The following is a 16,428-nucleotide window of genomic DNA, read 5'->3' as shown; positions in this document are numbered from 1 at the left end:
CATTACTTCATATACATGCTAAACTAATAATCACTAAATGCTAAAAATAACATATAATTTATCAAATATACAGAATGGATTAAAAATACCCAAGACAATAAAATGGGGTGAATAGAAATAAAACCAGAAAAGTTTTGACAATTATTAATATAATTTTAATAAAACATGGTGTAAAAACTCTTCTGGCTTTTTGTTTATTTACGAAGTTATTTCTCTATTCACCCCATCTTAGGTAAGTTTACATGCGAATTATTTTAGTCATCATAAAAGTTAATATTAACTCACATTTATAATACGCGTTCACATGAAATATAATTTTTTTTGTGACAGTTTGAGGTATTCAGCAACATGCAAGATGATTGTAAAAAAGTGCCTTACTATCACACTGTATCTTAAAAATATATATTCCATAATTCATATAGAAAAATATTGGCATTCGTATTATTATAACTATGAATAAAATCGAAATTTAAAATATTAAAGTTGGTGTCGCATTGAGATCAAGCATTTATAAGTGAATAGAATTTATATTAGGAGTACATGACTATAATAATGGAAGAGATGTCGGAAATTTTAAAGCATTAAAACGATTTTCTAGAGCTGTAAAGATTAGCATACAACTCACGATTTAGTCGGCGGACGCATAACTTTCTTTGTGTCTTGCAATAAAAATGCATCATCTAAGTTGCAAATAAGATTCCTTTGTTTTTAGGCAATTTCTTTCAATATCAAGATACATTTTAGAAAAATCGCATATAGTAAGAGTAAATGACTAATTAAACTTTTAATGTTTGCCTTCTGTATTATTGTATGTGTTTTTTTTCTTTATTTTTAACGTACAAAAATCTTTCCCATGAAGCTATCAGATTTCTTCGTATCTCTATCATCTATATATACTTTAACATAATGAGTGAAAACAAACAAAAAGGCACAATTCGAATTAAGTCACAAATTTTCACGATATTGCATCACTTTAAGTGTAAATACATTTTTCATATAGTTTATTCCAAACGTATGACTCTTCGCACTTTCAAGCAAAACTTTGGCTTGTTTGTTAATACAAAATTTGAAATGGTAGCCATAGTTTAATTCGTCTTGATGCCTTTTTGTTTTTCTCTAATTATGTTTATGATCACATACCGCAGTGGACATCACATTGAATTAATTATTTTGTTTGTATCATAAAATATCTAGCAGCTTAGTCCTTAACGTGTTTTATCAATGGTTTTTGCATAGGCACTGAATTACGGCATTGGTTTGAACTAGTTTTTCTAAGGCATTATTCTATAACAATCATACTCTATGTTTGCGACATTAATGATAATTTATTTTTCTTAATACTTTGAATTCTTTAATTTTGTAAAAAACGTTTAGTATAATGGAAAAGTCGCTCGTCGTTTATTGAATTTATGGAAGACTAACTTCATTAACCACATATGATGTTACAATAAATTTTATCCTGCAAATGTCAACTACAATTTTAGATAAAATACAAGATTAGTGCAACAAAGTAGCGTCGCTAGTTTTGGGTATTTAAGAATATTGGACTGGGATTGATTATGTGAAATTATTTTGAATAGTTTAAAATTTGGATTACCTTAGTCACTTGTGGCTAATTACTCGACTCTTGTGTAACCGACTGTTTTAATATTCACATAAATAAGTGTTTACTTCGTACACTCTGGTGTCACAGTTAAGAAAATAATGTCATCCCCTTATATTACATAACTTCATACAATTTTACCAAGATCTAGTTCAAACCACGCCATACGCACATAAACATGTATATAAAATAAATTCTATATGATTTGCAATATGCTTGCAATGTACGCCAAATGTAAAATCCTTAACACTATATTTTTAAAAATGTTCAAATGACAACTGTAAAAATTTATACATTATTTTAACTGCGTGTATATGTTTTAGTGCAGTTTTGGCCAAATTTTAGACAAATGTTAAACACTTCGCTTCGACGTCAAAATTTGTAATGAATTTGGATTTTAGTGGTATTTAATATCAATAACAGTGTTATTTACTAATCTTTGCCAAATTACGAGTTTATTCGACATTTCTACAACCTTTTATCACTATTATAAAGTGCTACAAATTTATATTATGCATTATGTATTGTACAACATAATGTAAATTTATTGCTCTGTTACTGATCTGATTTACTTGTTGAAAATTTACATTTCAATTTTAATACGTGATTTCTTCGATTTCTTTTGTATTTCAGCCGAATATATTGTACAATGATTATCGTACTTGCTTAGCCAACTTTACACGAAAGCGCTAGAAAAAATAGCGTCATGCCTTATAAATTTAACTATAACCTGTTTAAATGATTTCTAAAATTAAAACCTTATATAAATATCTTAATTTGTTACATGAAAAGTTTTAAAAAATATTGTCAACATGGTATATGTACATGGTACGCGTAACTGCTAAAATTATTGTTTATATGGATTTTTAACATTAACAAACCGTTTAATTCCAGTATTAAAAGGTAATCGAGGCACACAGATAACTAACCTTCTTTATTGATATTTCTATCGGCAGTAGCTATTTTTTATGTTTTTTTTTTATTATTCACGATAAAAGTAAACAATAAGTTTAAATGTATCTGATATTGTTAATTTTTTTTGCGTCACATTTGTTATGTTTCGTGAAGATCTCACTATAGAAATGATCCTACGAAGACCTTACGTTTTTATATTTTTATGTAAAAATCTAAAACATGATGAACTGTGACCTAATTCTTTAAAAGATCAAGTTGAACAAGAATATCTTGTTTCGTCACATCGACAAAGCATAATCGTATGTATTTATATCAAACACTGATAGGACTAAAATTAATAAATTCCACATCAGAAAACATGTTTTCATCGTGTTTTATAGCATCAAATAATTACTGTATCTAAGAATAAAAAAAATATATAAATATTTATATTATTGAATTGCCGAAATGGTAATGCGTTTGTAAAATACGAGCTTGTTAAAAATTTAATTACACTTTACTTATTAATTTAAAATCGCAATAAAATTAATTGAACAATTATTTTTTCCCATCCATATTATTATCTATTTAGTGTCAATATACCTGTACAGAAAAATTGTCTGTATTTTCTTTAACTAAACGATAAAGATGACAATGTGTGGTTTTTTACCTAAAGGGAAAATCGATTGCAATAGACATGAAATAATATGTCAACATTTACTGACATATAGTTTAAACATTACTTGACAGTTTTTTGACACAAATTATAAGTGTACTATATCATTTTTGTGATTATTCAAAAAACTTGGACCGTTTTAGATAACTAGTATTTCAGCATAACTTAAAACATCGCATAAATGATTCTTCTAATTTGAAGACTATTTTATATGTAAATCTTATGCCAAAGTAACATTTAAAGTGTAATTCGACATTCAATAAACATATTTTGCAATACACGATTTAATTATGAAAGCTATTAAATTATAGACGAGTTGTAATTTATTTTGTATCCTTCTGCCTTTATAATTCGACGCTTATTATGTGCGTTTGAAAGTAAATATACATAGAAATACCAATTACGGTGATTTTGTTTTCTTAATAAATTGACAACATTAGTACAAATAATTTTAAAAAGGCTTGAAAAACTGTATTTCCGATGTTACGATACATATCCCGATACATATATAAAGTTACGAATTTGGGAACAATCAAGCGATGTATCTATTTGTAAAAAAGATTTTTGTATATATATAGTATATTTTTATTTATAACATATATAACATTACTGGCTTGCACACGTAATCCTTAAAATATTAAGCACCGTCTTTGCCCTTTACCTCACTACCAAAATACATGTATAAACAAATCTTTTACATGTTTCATACAAGTTATTCGACAAATAAATTTTAGTTAAAAATTTACTTGTACTAAAGCTGTTGCAATTTCTTTCGAACAACATCTATTTTTCTCACTGTCCTGGCTATGAATTTTCCAAGTAATCATTCCATCACCATTTGTTTTTCTTTGAACGTAATAAAAAAACTAAATTTTACTAGATCCAAGACACAGCCGACCCTTAAAATTAGCCTAAACCTGAATTCACATCACGTATAAATACGAAAGACCTTATAGTAATAACACCAATCAATCTTACACTAACATCAAAAAACGAAGTCGCAACATCACTTATATTGTCAAATATGCTTTAATACTATAAAAGATAGAATTTCACTGCCGTTTATATTATTAACACATACATTCTTACTGATAAAGCAGAAACTACAATAATACAAGTGTCACAGCAGTGGAATTCTTCGTTAATCGACAACAAACGTTGAACATATCAAATTTAGACAGACATCGCAGTTATAATGTTGTCTCTGTCGCACACTTCCGTAATGAATGTGATAGAACTTTGCGACAGAGATAGCGCTCTACAACTATCTATCTCTTTCCAGATCGTGTTCAATAATTACCTCCTACGATCTGAATCAAAGATTTAAATACATAATGTATTATAAATGTACATTCATCTTTTAATTTTAAAAGATAATTATAAATTTTAAAAAATGGGCTATTGGCTTTAGTAATGGGTATGTACAAATAATTCAGGGTAAATAATAACGATTCATATGTTATTAAAAAACGTAAAATTAAATCACAGATGAACTAATAACTAAATTAAAATGGGTTATTAATATAAACTTACAATCAGTTAAAAATATCACAAAGGATAAAATCAAATAGGAAAATTTTATCATGATAATAACCACTTTATGTAGATTTGAAAAACTTCCATTACTGTAATTTGGAGATGAAAGAAAGGAACTTGTCGAAAATATATACAATTAATTAATTACAGTATGGATATTCCATACATTTCGGTATTCTTTGTCCTTAGTATAAATAACATAACATTTATGTATTCAAATCTTTGATTACAAACATCCAGTTGAACGTTACTAAATTTGTATACGGACATCAATTAAAATATTCTGTATTTTACATATGGTAAACCTAAGTTTTTTCCCAAACACAAAAGTAAAAACATCTAAAAAGTGTGTGCGAAAAAGAATAAGTGCATCATAATTTTAGACAATAACTATTAAAAATAACATCTATTTGATTGATTTCAGATTAAAATATCAATTAAAAATTGGCTTAAAAATCAAAAATGAGTTTAGAGGGGTTTAAAGGAAGACATTGGTCATTTATGATACGATAAAAAAACAACTACGACAGTTTTGTAAAACATGATGTATAGTTGGTAGATTAATTGACGTTGTAGATACAATAAGGTTTTACATGTTTATATCCATACGGGCTGGGTTTTTGGGTCGGCTTTGGGTTGTTAAGGACGATGTAGAAGTGGAGTTTCTTCCCCGGACGCCCAACGGGATTCGCTGCGATTGCGTTCGCTGCAGTTCTTCGTACAACACGCTGATACACTTTGGCCGGCCTATATATAGAAAAAAAGTTATTCGTCTATACAAATATTAAAAAGTGTTTTTGTATGTATTTAAATAACTCCAAAAGTACTGGGAAATTTTCAAAAATTATTTCACCACTAAAAAGCTACATTATCAGTGAATAACATAGGCTACATTTTTTTATTAATATTTTAATTTCACGCAGGCGAAGTCGCGAGCAACAGCTAGTAACAGATATGTTTATATTATGATATTAAACTTCCCTTGTCCCTACAGAGAGTAGGAACAGTGTTGTTCTTCCATGCATGTCTATCAGCCATCATTTCTGAATCCATTCCCTTAGAAAATCCTCTCTCTATTTCTGATCAATTGAATATAGTTAAATTCATTCAAAAACACTATTTCTCTCAAAGGCTCTTCTATCGGAAGGAATACAATACTTTTCATGCGACAAAAGCGTGTTTTTATTATGTTTTTTTTATTTATATATCAGTTTTACCCCGCGACTATGTCCGCGCAGATTAAAATCGTAATAAGTACCTATGTGTTCTTATTTATGTTATAATAATTCGAATGAAAAGAGGCATGCTGTGTTTAAATTTAGGGCCTCTCCCACCGCTGACAGATAGAGGCTCAGATAGCTTAAATATGACGTCACTATCAGATAAGGTTACAAAATCCGATATTTCCATCACATATTTTACATGTTGCATTGTTATCAGGCAATTTACAATTTGGGACAGCCCCTTAAAGTACTGTATAACTATACAGTTCCCTAAATTCCCTTTTTGGAGTGTAATTTATCTATCAGTTAAGTTTAACTTATCAACTAGTTTAATATACTAGTAACTTATCTGTCAGTTAATTTATTACACAAGCAAAATTTAACTATACATTATAAATATGTAAAAGTTACCTGTGATAGATGCAAGTCGTATAAATGGAGCGTGCTAACTGACATATCCCTTGCCTCGTCCGGGGATTCTAATAGTACGTTGGGGTCATACCGGCTCAGAGGTCCCGGGATAGAGACCCCGGAGTCAGGGTTACCCATACCGGATACACCGGAACCCACATTCCTTGACACAGAAGTTGATGTACACTCGTCTTCATCACTAGTTTCATCCATATCCTGAAATATTTAATTGACAATTAAAAAACATAAGATTGAATCTATATCTTTCTTACTAACATTATAAATGAGAAAGTTTTGATATATGTTTGTTAGAGTTTGTAACCTAAATGGCTGAGCGGATCTTGATTAAATTTGGTACAAATGTAGAAGATAGTCTGAAAGAACACATAGGCTACTTTTGTTGTTTTAATTCCACGCAAACGGTGTCGCGGGCTAACGCTAGTACTTAGTACAATAAAGCGCAAATTTTAAACACACACTTTATGTAAAATTGTGTGTGTAATACGAAATCATGCGAATAAAGCCGCACGGGAACAGCTAGTCAGTATATAATTATACAGTGGTATTGTAGAAACATTTATGCAAACACTTTTTCTTACAATCTCCAAAGAAAACAGAGAGATTTTTTTTATAACATAAGGTGACAAACGAGCAATCGGCCACCTGAAAGCGCCAAAATGGCGAAGCGACCGCTGCCCATAGACATCCGCAATTGCAGATGCGTTGCCTACCCTTATACGACGGAGGAGGAGACGCACATAAAGAGGATATTTCCCCTTCCCATGCATCTCCCCCACCGTCAAATCCACTTCCTCTTTCCAACTTCTCCTTATAAGAAAAGAGTGGTAAGGAGCAAGGGACTTGCCTCCGGCACCACACTCATCAGAGACGAAACACGGAATTGCTTCCACTTCACGCCTGTCTTCTGTGTGGTCGTGGTATTACTGGGGGCGTGCCGGCCCTGCACTGCTAATGTTAAAGCGGGCACTACCACTGTTAATGATGAAGATGAATACTTTTGTAAAATAATAAAATGTTTAATAATTAAAATTAGTAATACTTGACATTATTTAAAAGAACTTTTTTATAGTTTATTAAATAATTAATTATTGTACTCACAGGTAACCTATAGGCTGGTTTTTGTTGCTGGTAATAAGATAGAACGGCGGGCAACGGCGTGTTTGTGCCGAAAACACTCTGTTGGATGTAGGAGCCAAGCATTGTTTTGTTCTGAAACATTTATAAATAACATTAGTATTAAAAATCATAAAACGTATGTTTTTTTCATGATCATCAATGGTGATCATCTTTCCACGCTATTGTCTTTTTAGGATACAAATATACTTTATAAATAAAATTTAATTTTATATTAGAAATTTATCTTTGAAAACAGAAGGTGCATAATAACTTTGAAATAAAAGATCATGAATTTAAAAACATCAAAATTAACGGCATTTTAGTTAGACTAAAATGAAAACCATGCAACCTCTCAGAAGCAATATTTTGATTATTTGACGTTTTGTTCAATTTTCAATAAATTTGCCTCATAGAAACGAAGAATTTCATTAAAATATAGAGATTATAACGTACATGTCGATAAAACTTACTGAAAAACAACAGTTATCAACAATTGGTACAACCAGAGTCCTATACAACAAGTTATCTTTGAATAATAATTTGTTCCTTTCATTTTAACCTGATATCTTTAACTTACCAAAGCATTATTAGTTGGTATAGCATGATGCATACTCTGACGTAGAGATCGTAGGAACTGTCGCTGCGCTGGCTCGGCGGGTTGCCAGCCGGGGTGACGGCAAGAGAATGCGACCAGAGACAATTCGGTCTTACCACCCTCACCCTGGTTATATTGAGCATTGCCAGCTGTAAATAACACTTTATTTTAACACTTGCTTTTGAATTAAAAAAACAAAAGTAAGTAGCCTATGTATTGTTACAGACTATCCGATAGGTCGATCCTAAATTTCATCACTCTTACAAACATCCAGCCATCTAAACTTTCGCATTTATAATATTGGTAAGATGAAACGTACTGTTATGAACAAGTCGTTACCAGCATAAAACGGTAATCAAAAATCTGCGTCGGTTCCAATATTTAGAAAAGGCTACGCATAGACCGTTTATTGGCAGTCCGATAGTCGTTAACAGTAATTCTGTAACCTTTTTATTTTATACAACAAATATAGCAGGAGATGAATTGTGTGTGTGTGTTTTTTTAAAGGACCCACAGAACACCATCCTAACAGTACACAAAATTTGCGTCACCACCGTCTCAGCTATGTAATATTAAATTATCGCTATCGTTGATTAAAAAGTGAAATATCATGAATTTACCACTATACATTTTCAAATAATTCATACATTCAAGTAAAGATGTCGCTAATCAAAAGTAATTTTACCTACAGTTAATTTGTGACGTCATAAGGCAATTAGTAAAGCTTATGCGCTTGAATATGTACATTCTTCATTATTAATGTTAATATTGTGACTACAAAGGTAAAAGGTAACAAAAGCGAAGTATAGCCTTACAGAGTGAATTTAAGTATGACTGCTGATAAGAGATGTATAGAATAGGTTGCACATTTATTTATTGAAACATTAAAATATTGTAGAGATATTAATTAGAATGCGTCAAAACTGTCACCACAAGATCTATGACAAAATATATACATTAAAGTTATATTTAAATTAATAGGATCCGATGAGAACTTACTTGTTATCTTTTCACCGTATTTTCCCGCTGCCTGCCAATCCGGATGACCGTGGCGTCTGATGTCAAGCTAAAAATACACAAAATTTTAACTGAAGGTTAACTCTCATATGTTAAAATAGACAATATAATGGAATTTTTATTACTATAGTATAGTAATATTTTGACTCGTTCATACATTTAAAAATAATGGTTTAAACTTCTATAGTAATGAATATTTAAATTACTAGATATTGCTTGCGACTTCGTCCGCGTGAAATTAAAAAAATATGGTCTATAAATCATCGATAATGTAGCTTTTGATACGTGAAAGGATTATTGAAATTACCCCAGTAGTTTTTGAGTCATTTCAATACATACAAAAATACGAATCTTTCTTCTTTAATATTAGTTGTTTATAATAAATTAAAAAAATAACCTGAGCAAAGGAGCACACATCACCAATTCCCAGCACACTGATTGTAAAATTTCGATAGAAGTCAACAATATCAAGGGCACGCGATCTTAGCGAGAGTAACACCAACGGCGACAGGAGAGGACTTAGTAGCTCGAACAAAATATACACCTGAAATAAAACAAATAACATTAAATAAACAAAATCATACTAATATTATAAATGCGAAAGTTTAAATGGATGGATGTTAGAGTTACCTAAACGGCTGAACGGATTTCAATTAAATTTGGTACAGATATAGAGGATAATCTGGAAGATCATATAGGTTACATACTTTTTTTTTTTTTTTTAAATCCACGCAATGGAAAGCTACTAGAATTATAAATAAAAGTGTATTTGAATAAATATAAAAGCATCACACATATTCACCGTAAGAATGTTGGGTAAATTATGTACATATGAAATTGAAAAACCGAAAATTGGTACAGGGCAGAATTTCAACCCAGTACTTTTAGATTACAAATCCAGTACATAAACCTCTGACCCACTGTAGAAAATAATTTCTATTAACCATTAAATACATGATAATGTATTTATACATCAGTGTTTTCTTCGTTACACAATAGACTATTTTGAAAAAACATTTTTTTTTATTTACCCTTAACCTATGTTCAATTTATGGTATTAAAAAAACATGCATTTAGGGGCCAAGAGACAAATTACAATAGCTAATTTCCCTATATAAATAATACTTACAGCTCGGAATTGAAAGAGTTGTTGGAAATGTGCTGCTACATCTTTAGTATGAGCTCGGCCGCGCCATGCTGCAGGTAAATAGTGCACATGTCCCAACACCTGGACGAACAACTCCTCACCACGAGCAGGACCAGTACATCCACCTCCTAAACGCTCCTCTTCACCTATCAGAGCTCTGAAAAACAACACTAATTATGAACATGAAAACATCATTTATAACTTGCGGCAGTTAAGACATAATTCTCTATCAAAATTATTAAAACAGCGAGTTATAGAGCCGTCTATGTCAGTCAAAGTTCGGTCGAAATCGGTCCAGACGTTTCGGAGACTACCCGAAACAAACGCGACTTGCGGAGAGACAGACAGACAGACAAAATTTTTTTAAATACAATTCAAAAATCATCATAAATATAAGTCGAAATCATCCTTCCGAAAACTGAAACTTTTCTTTTGATTTTACAAACAGACACTTCAATTTTATTATATGTATAGATAGAAGATAGATAGAGATACCTAGCTCCAGCCAAAACGCATCCCAATATGGTGATGATAGTAAGTACGTGTTCAACAGTGAGGACGTCTTCATCGTACACCGAGAGCACGACCAACACGCCGAGGACACTCGCCGACAGAAACACGATGTTTCTAGAAAAAAAAATAATATTATGAAAAAAAAAGATAGAGAAAGACCGAGATTAAATAATTCTTTGTCTAGGAGTCGTATGAAAATAAAAAAGTGGTTAATCACTTAAAGGACAAGTAAATGTTTGAAACGAATCTTGTCCTCTTAATCAATCGTACAAAATACTTGCAATGATTTCTTAAGAATTCATATTCTGATATTAATTAGTGCTCGCATATATCAGCTACATTTAAATAATTAAAAAACATGCGAGTGCTATTACGAAGTAATTGGCACGAATATTCTGTTTTACAATACAAAGTATCTATTCTACATTATTAAAACTTGTACACAAGCCAAATGAGATAAATTTATTTTGAAACAATGATATTCATGTATCTAAAATTGCTTTTATTTTAATACTAGCTTTTGTCCGCAACTCTGCGTGAAAATTAAAAAAAAAGTACTTAACCTATGTGTTCTTTAAGACTATACATTTAAGCTAAATTTCATGGAGATCCATTTAGCAGTTAGGGCTACAAAGTAACAAACATCCATCCATCTAATATTAGTATGATTGTTTTGAATACAGTAAGATAATAACAATATAAGACATGGAAGATGCTTGAATTGACCATTAATAAAGGGTTAAAAATTCCTACTAAATGTGTAAAACAAACTTACTTGGCAATAACAGTAGTGGTAGGAGAGGAGAAACTCGCGAGGTATTTTGTCGCTGGTTTATGAGCTCTATTGAGTCTGTCGCGTAATTCGTGTTCCAACTCGTTGAAATGGCGCAAAGTGACGCGAGCGTACAATGACCACGTGCGCAAACCCAGCGAAGCCGGTGAACGCTTTATCAACTAGATATAACAATCAATATTAATTAAAAATGAAATAAAAAAGTGTTCAGATTGTATTTAGAAGTGTATACATAGCACAATGTCATCAAAAAGGACATGTAGAAACTCTTATAATAAGAGGTAGTTATTTATTTTTATATTGTCAAAGTAAATAGAGTGATTGCTTTTGCTTTGAATCAATTTTTAAGTGTGGATTTCTTGTAGTTATAATAAATTAAACTTATAAATGTTAATATATAAAAGCATGTTATAATAATATAAAAGTATACCTCCGCATAATTAAAGAAGAAGTAAAGTATCTGCCAGCCCTGAATTAGTGGTGCTAGTAAGAAATTAACAAACGCCAGAAGCAATATCTGTCTATTTAGTTGTCTTGCAAGCATCATTCTCTTGGAATGATCTTTATAACATTCACGAAGTTGCCAGCAGTTCTCCCAAGGGCTCCATGGACTGGCTGTAAAACAAAATCATTTTAATATAACCAACATTCATTATATTATCTAGAATACTAAACATTTTTTAATAAATTAAAGAACAAACTCACAGAACAGCAGAAATTCCAAATTCCATTTCAAACCTCTGGACAAGTAATGAAAATCACCACAAAAAGGCACATGAATTTGCAGAGGTAGTAGATTCTTGTTAACCATTGCAACCATATAATTATCAAACCTAAAAAATACGAGGAATATAAATAAAAAGTTTTTAAAATGTAACATCACATTGCAATTTACTAATTTGTACGCACAAACTATTAAGTATTACCATACTAATATTATAAATGCGAAAGTTTAGATGGATGGATGTTTGTTAGAGTTTGTAGCCTAAACGGCTGAACAGATATCAATGAAATTTAGCATTGATGTGGAACATAGGCTGAATGAATACATAGGCTACATACTTTTGTTGTTTTTTTATCCCACGTGAACGAAATAAATAAAAATGTTGTAACCAAATTGAACTGTGATAAAGAGAAAATGAATTATCATACACAAAAGAGAATTTTATAGTTAAAATTTGTGAATCATTCTTTAATTAACTTATAATAAAAGGGAGAAATTTTTAATATAGCAATGTTATTCTTATATATTCAGAATGTACCTGAGTATTCTATGATATATATCTAATTCGTTGATTTCTTGTTTATGAACACACATGTGATGTTCAGGTTGTGCTTCCCTTACTCTATCTTGAACTGTTGACCAATTTATCCATGCTAAATCATTCTGAAAATAACAAAAACATTCATGAAAATAATACCACGCGAGCACTGATTTGACTCAATGTATTCATGACTAATATGAATTACAAATCAAACTTTCACATTGTTAGGAATTTGAAGGATTTTTATTACATTTCAACAAAAATCCTCAAGGATAAAGACATGTAAGAATGGTATATGTGAACTAATTGCATAATAGGACACAATTGTTACACTACAATATGTTTCCATAAAATTCAATCTAATCATCAGAACACAAAAGAAAAAAACATGTGCAACAAGCTATGTCATTAATGCAAAGTATAAAAAAATCTCTATTTGTATTTATGCATAGCAATACAATCTGTACTAATATAATAAAGAGAAAACATTTGTATTTATGTATATATTTTATTCATGTAAAAACTACTGGGCCAATTTCATAAAATTCTTTCACCATTTGAAGGGTAATTTATCTGTGAGTAACATAGGCTATAATTTTATTATTGGTTAATTACACGGGGGCAAAGTCGCGAGCAAACATTTAGTATATCATAAAATTATAGACTACATATTATTATTGTCGATGCAATAGGAAACGAGACTTTCAACACTTACCTCATTTAATTTTAAAGCGCTACTATAAAATAATTTCGTATCATATGCGTGATATAAATGGTATATTGATAAAAACAATCGCATAAACCAAATAATTGTACATAATGTGATCACACACCACCTGAAAAGTAATAGTCATTATTACATACTTTTTTCTTAATAAAAGACCATCAAACAGATCTGATAACATGGTTGAATTTGCCTAATATGTAATTTTGGTACAAGTTCTACATAATAAAACAATAAAACTTACCATTTCCATGATATTCTATTCACACATTCTGATGTAGGGTAAACTACATCACTAATGGATAATTTCTCACTTCGATTTGCATTTGCATCATTTCTGAACAACCTTGGATAGTCAACACAGTGGATTAAAAAAGTCGAGAACCATACAATAAATATAAATTGTAATAGATAAAATAGATCGGACATAATCATAGGATAGAATCCACCACGAACATAATATTTGTACATTCTTGTGAAGAATGAATCAAGGTCTTCAATATGTGTCCATCCACCTACAACAAAAAAGAATTATGAATACAATTAATTTGACCAAACTCATATCAAATGAGGATTTATGTTTTCACTTGTTGTCTATAAATGACTTTTAATGTTAGTGTTAAAATAAATGATGAGACTCTAACCATTTTGTATGAAAATGAACATGCTAAATAAGTAGCGTTGAATGTGCTAAGATTAAGAGTCCTTATATGGAGAGCTTATATGGAGGAACACAAACTATTCAATTTTTAGTTGTGCAACTAAACAGTTGAATTGGCTGTGGAACAATTGACAATCGAACAGCAGTTGTACCATTGCGACATATTTCAGAGCCCACTCTAAGAGAGTATTAAAAAAAAGGTATCAGATACTACTTTAGACTTATATTTAAAAGCTAAGATTATAATGAAAAGTTATTAATTTACATTGGTAACTTTTATTCTAAACAGTTTCTCTATTTTATTGGTTATAAAGTAATTATGACAAATGACTTGCATAAAAAAATATTTCTTAACATATTGTTATCATCATTGTATTAAATTTTGTAAATGTTATTTGTAACATCATGTAAACATTCATTAATTGTATTTATCAATTAAGTTTACTTTTCATTGAAACACGTTTTTATTATGCTTATATTAAACAAAGGATTTATTGTTTTCATATAAATTTGTAGTTTATTGCGTGGTATTTTCTGCGTTGTTTATAAATAGAGTTCTAATCGCGTACGTAAACAAAGGAAAAATTAAATAGAGATTACCTTTAGTTTTTGGTACTTTGTGAATGATAACATTGGTGGTATCATCATGTTCGTGGTCCAAAGTGATCATAGTTGGAGCTGCATTGGCATCTTGCACAGATCTTCCCAGCGGCGGAGTTAATTCGTTGTTCAGAGCGCTATACGTTATATCCCGTCTATACTGTGTCATTATTTCGTCTTAACCTCCAATACTTGCGTTTGGTTTCTACGCCTAATTATTCTTCGCAGAGGCCACTTACGCTGTCTACAAGTTATTGACTTTGGCCCAGAATCATAAGACTTTCAAAAGATTATAGTTTTCTTTTGTATACTGAATGGTATTTATAACAAATATTAAATGTATTGAACACATAGGTACGAGAATCAAAAATCTCGAATAAACAAAAACTAAAATAGTTCAAGGATACAAAGAATTTAGCAAGGCTAATAGAGTGATGAATACACTGCACAAACGAAATGACGAAAATAAACCACTGAAAAATGACAGCTGTGTGATTTTCTCAAACAAAAGCCCGTTCCATTTTACGCGGCATAGGTAACTAATGACTTTTATGTTTTAACTTTCAAAAATTTAATGCTTTCTCAAAAATAAACTGTTGCATTATTTTTCGTTATTTTTAATATCATTCATTTTATTACGATCAATTTATTCTCCTTCTAAAAATATGTTAATAATTATAAGTATTATTTTTGTTACAATAGCGGCGGTATAATTCAAAACTGAGCATATGAACAAAAAGTATCATCTCTTTCGGAAGAAATGGGGTGAATTAATAAATAAAATAATAACAGAAGAGGAATTGACTATCCGACGTAGTAGTCTCAATTATCGCTACTTTACTGCGAAGTAAATCAGACTACATATATAAAACAGATGTATATGGTATAGATAAAGTGCTATTACATGGCGCTGTTATTTGTTGTCGTGCCACATCCTCGGCCAAGTTGCAGTTTAGAACAGTATAGCAGCAACTTCTGTTGCCTTCTCGAATCTACCGTTGTGGGCACTACGAACAATGCTCAGACTTGTTCACAACCCCTTTGGATGGCAACTTCTATTCCTATTACGTACCGTAGTTTTTTTTTATGTTCACCAAAATTACGGGTGACCATCTTTTTGGGGTCTATGCTGTTATTGATACAACAAAACCCTGTTGTACTCGTTTTATTACACGAACTCAAAATAGGTATGAGTAAAGATTGCATGAAAAACTAATAAAATCTGAGACGATAAAAATTATTGTTACGCATAAAATAAAACTAAGCCAGAAAAACATTTTTAATATCAAAACTGTTGCTTTAAAAATGTTCGCATTTTTACTTTTACATGTTTATGGATTTTTCATCAAGTAAGCAAATTAATTGTAATCCTTTACTTTGTAAATGCTTATATCATATCTTAAAGTAAGGCTGTTACTATAATTTCCTTAATTATTAAAATAAATTTACTTCAAGATTTTTTTAGTTTCTTCTTCAGTGCTACGGGCAATGGTATAGAACTGCTGCCACGTTTCGTTTTAGAAGAAGGCTTTAAAAGGTACACATTGTCATACATTGATATTCATGCATACCATATTTAAAACATTCTAACGAGTGATTTTTATGTCTTTTTTACAGAAGCTAATTAAGAACC

The 16,428-nt window shown here is 30.6% G+C and overlaps 1 protein-coding gene across 1 annotated transcript; it reads right to left on the bottom strand.

The window, feature by feature from the left end:
* Positions 1–1,089: 1,089 nt before the first annotated feature.
* LOC106109010 (autophagy-related protein 9A) lies at positions 1,090–15,271 on the bottom strand. Its single transcript, XM_013290400.1, has 15 exons — positions 14,796–15,271; positions 13,779–14,049; positions 13,526–13,646; positions 12,808–12,932; positions 12,251–12,378; positions 11,976–12,160; positions 11,528–11,706; positions 10,735–10,866; positions 10,222–10,396; positions 9,490–9,636; positions 9,075–9,141; positions 8,058–8,224; positions 7,463–7,573; positions 6,344–6,559; positions 1,090–5,456 (listed from the first exon to the last, which is right to left on the bottom strand). Exons 1-15 carry the CDS (start codon positions 14,962–14,964, stop codon positions 5,349–5,351), a joined length of 2,301 nt encoding a protein of 766 aa, XP_013145854.1. The 5' UTR covers positions 14,965–15,271; the 3' UTR covers positions 1,090–5,348.
* Between the last annotated feature and the right edge of the window lie 1,157 nt (positions 15,272–16,428).

Source organism: Papilio polytes, unplaced genomic scaffold (assembly GCF_000836215.1).
Source record: "Papilio polytes unplaced genomic scaffold, Ppol_1.0 DF821388.1, whole genome shotgun sequence".
Taxonomy (NCBI): domain Eukaryota; kingdom Metazoa; phylum Arthropoda; class Insecta; order Lepidoptera; family Papilionidae; genus Papilio; species Papilio polytes.
Note: the sequence above shows the minus strand (reverse complement) of the source record. Positions and strands in the feature narration are given on the sequence as shown.

Bases quoted from the DNA above. Each gene is read 5' to 3' on its own strand.
- LOC106109010 (XM_013290400.1), bottom strand. From the start codon at position 14,964: ATGACACAGTATAGACGGGATATAACGTATAGCGCTCTGAACAACGAA. The intron at 10,867-11,527 runs GTAAGTTTGTTT...TTTTTTTTCTAG, and splicing joins ACCACTACTGTTATTGCCAA to AAACATCGTGTTTCTGTCGG. The intron at 6,560-7,462 runs GTGAGTACAATA...TAAATATTTCAG, and splicing joins AACCAGCCTATAGGTTACCT to GATATGGATGAAACTAGTGA.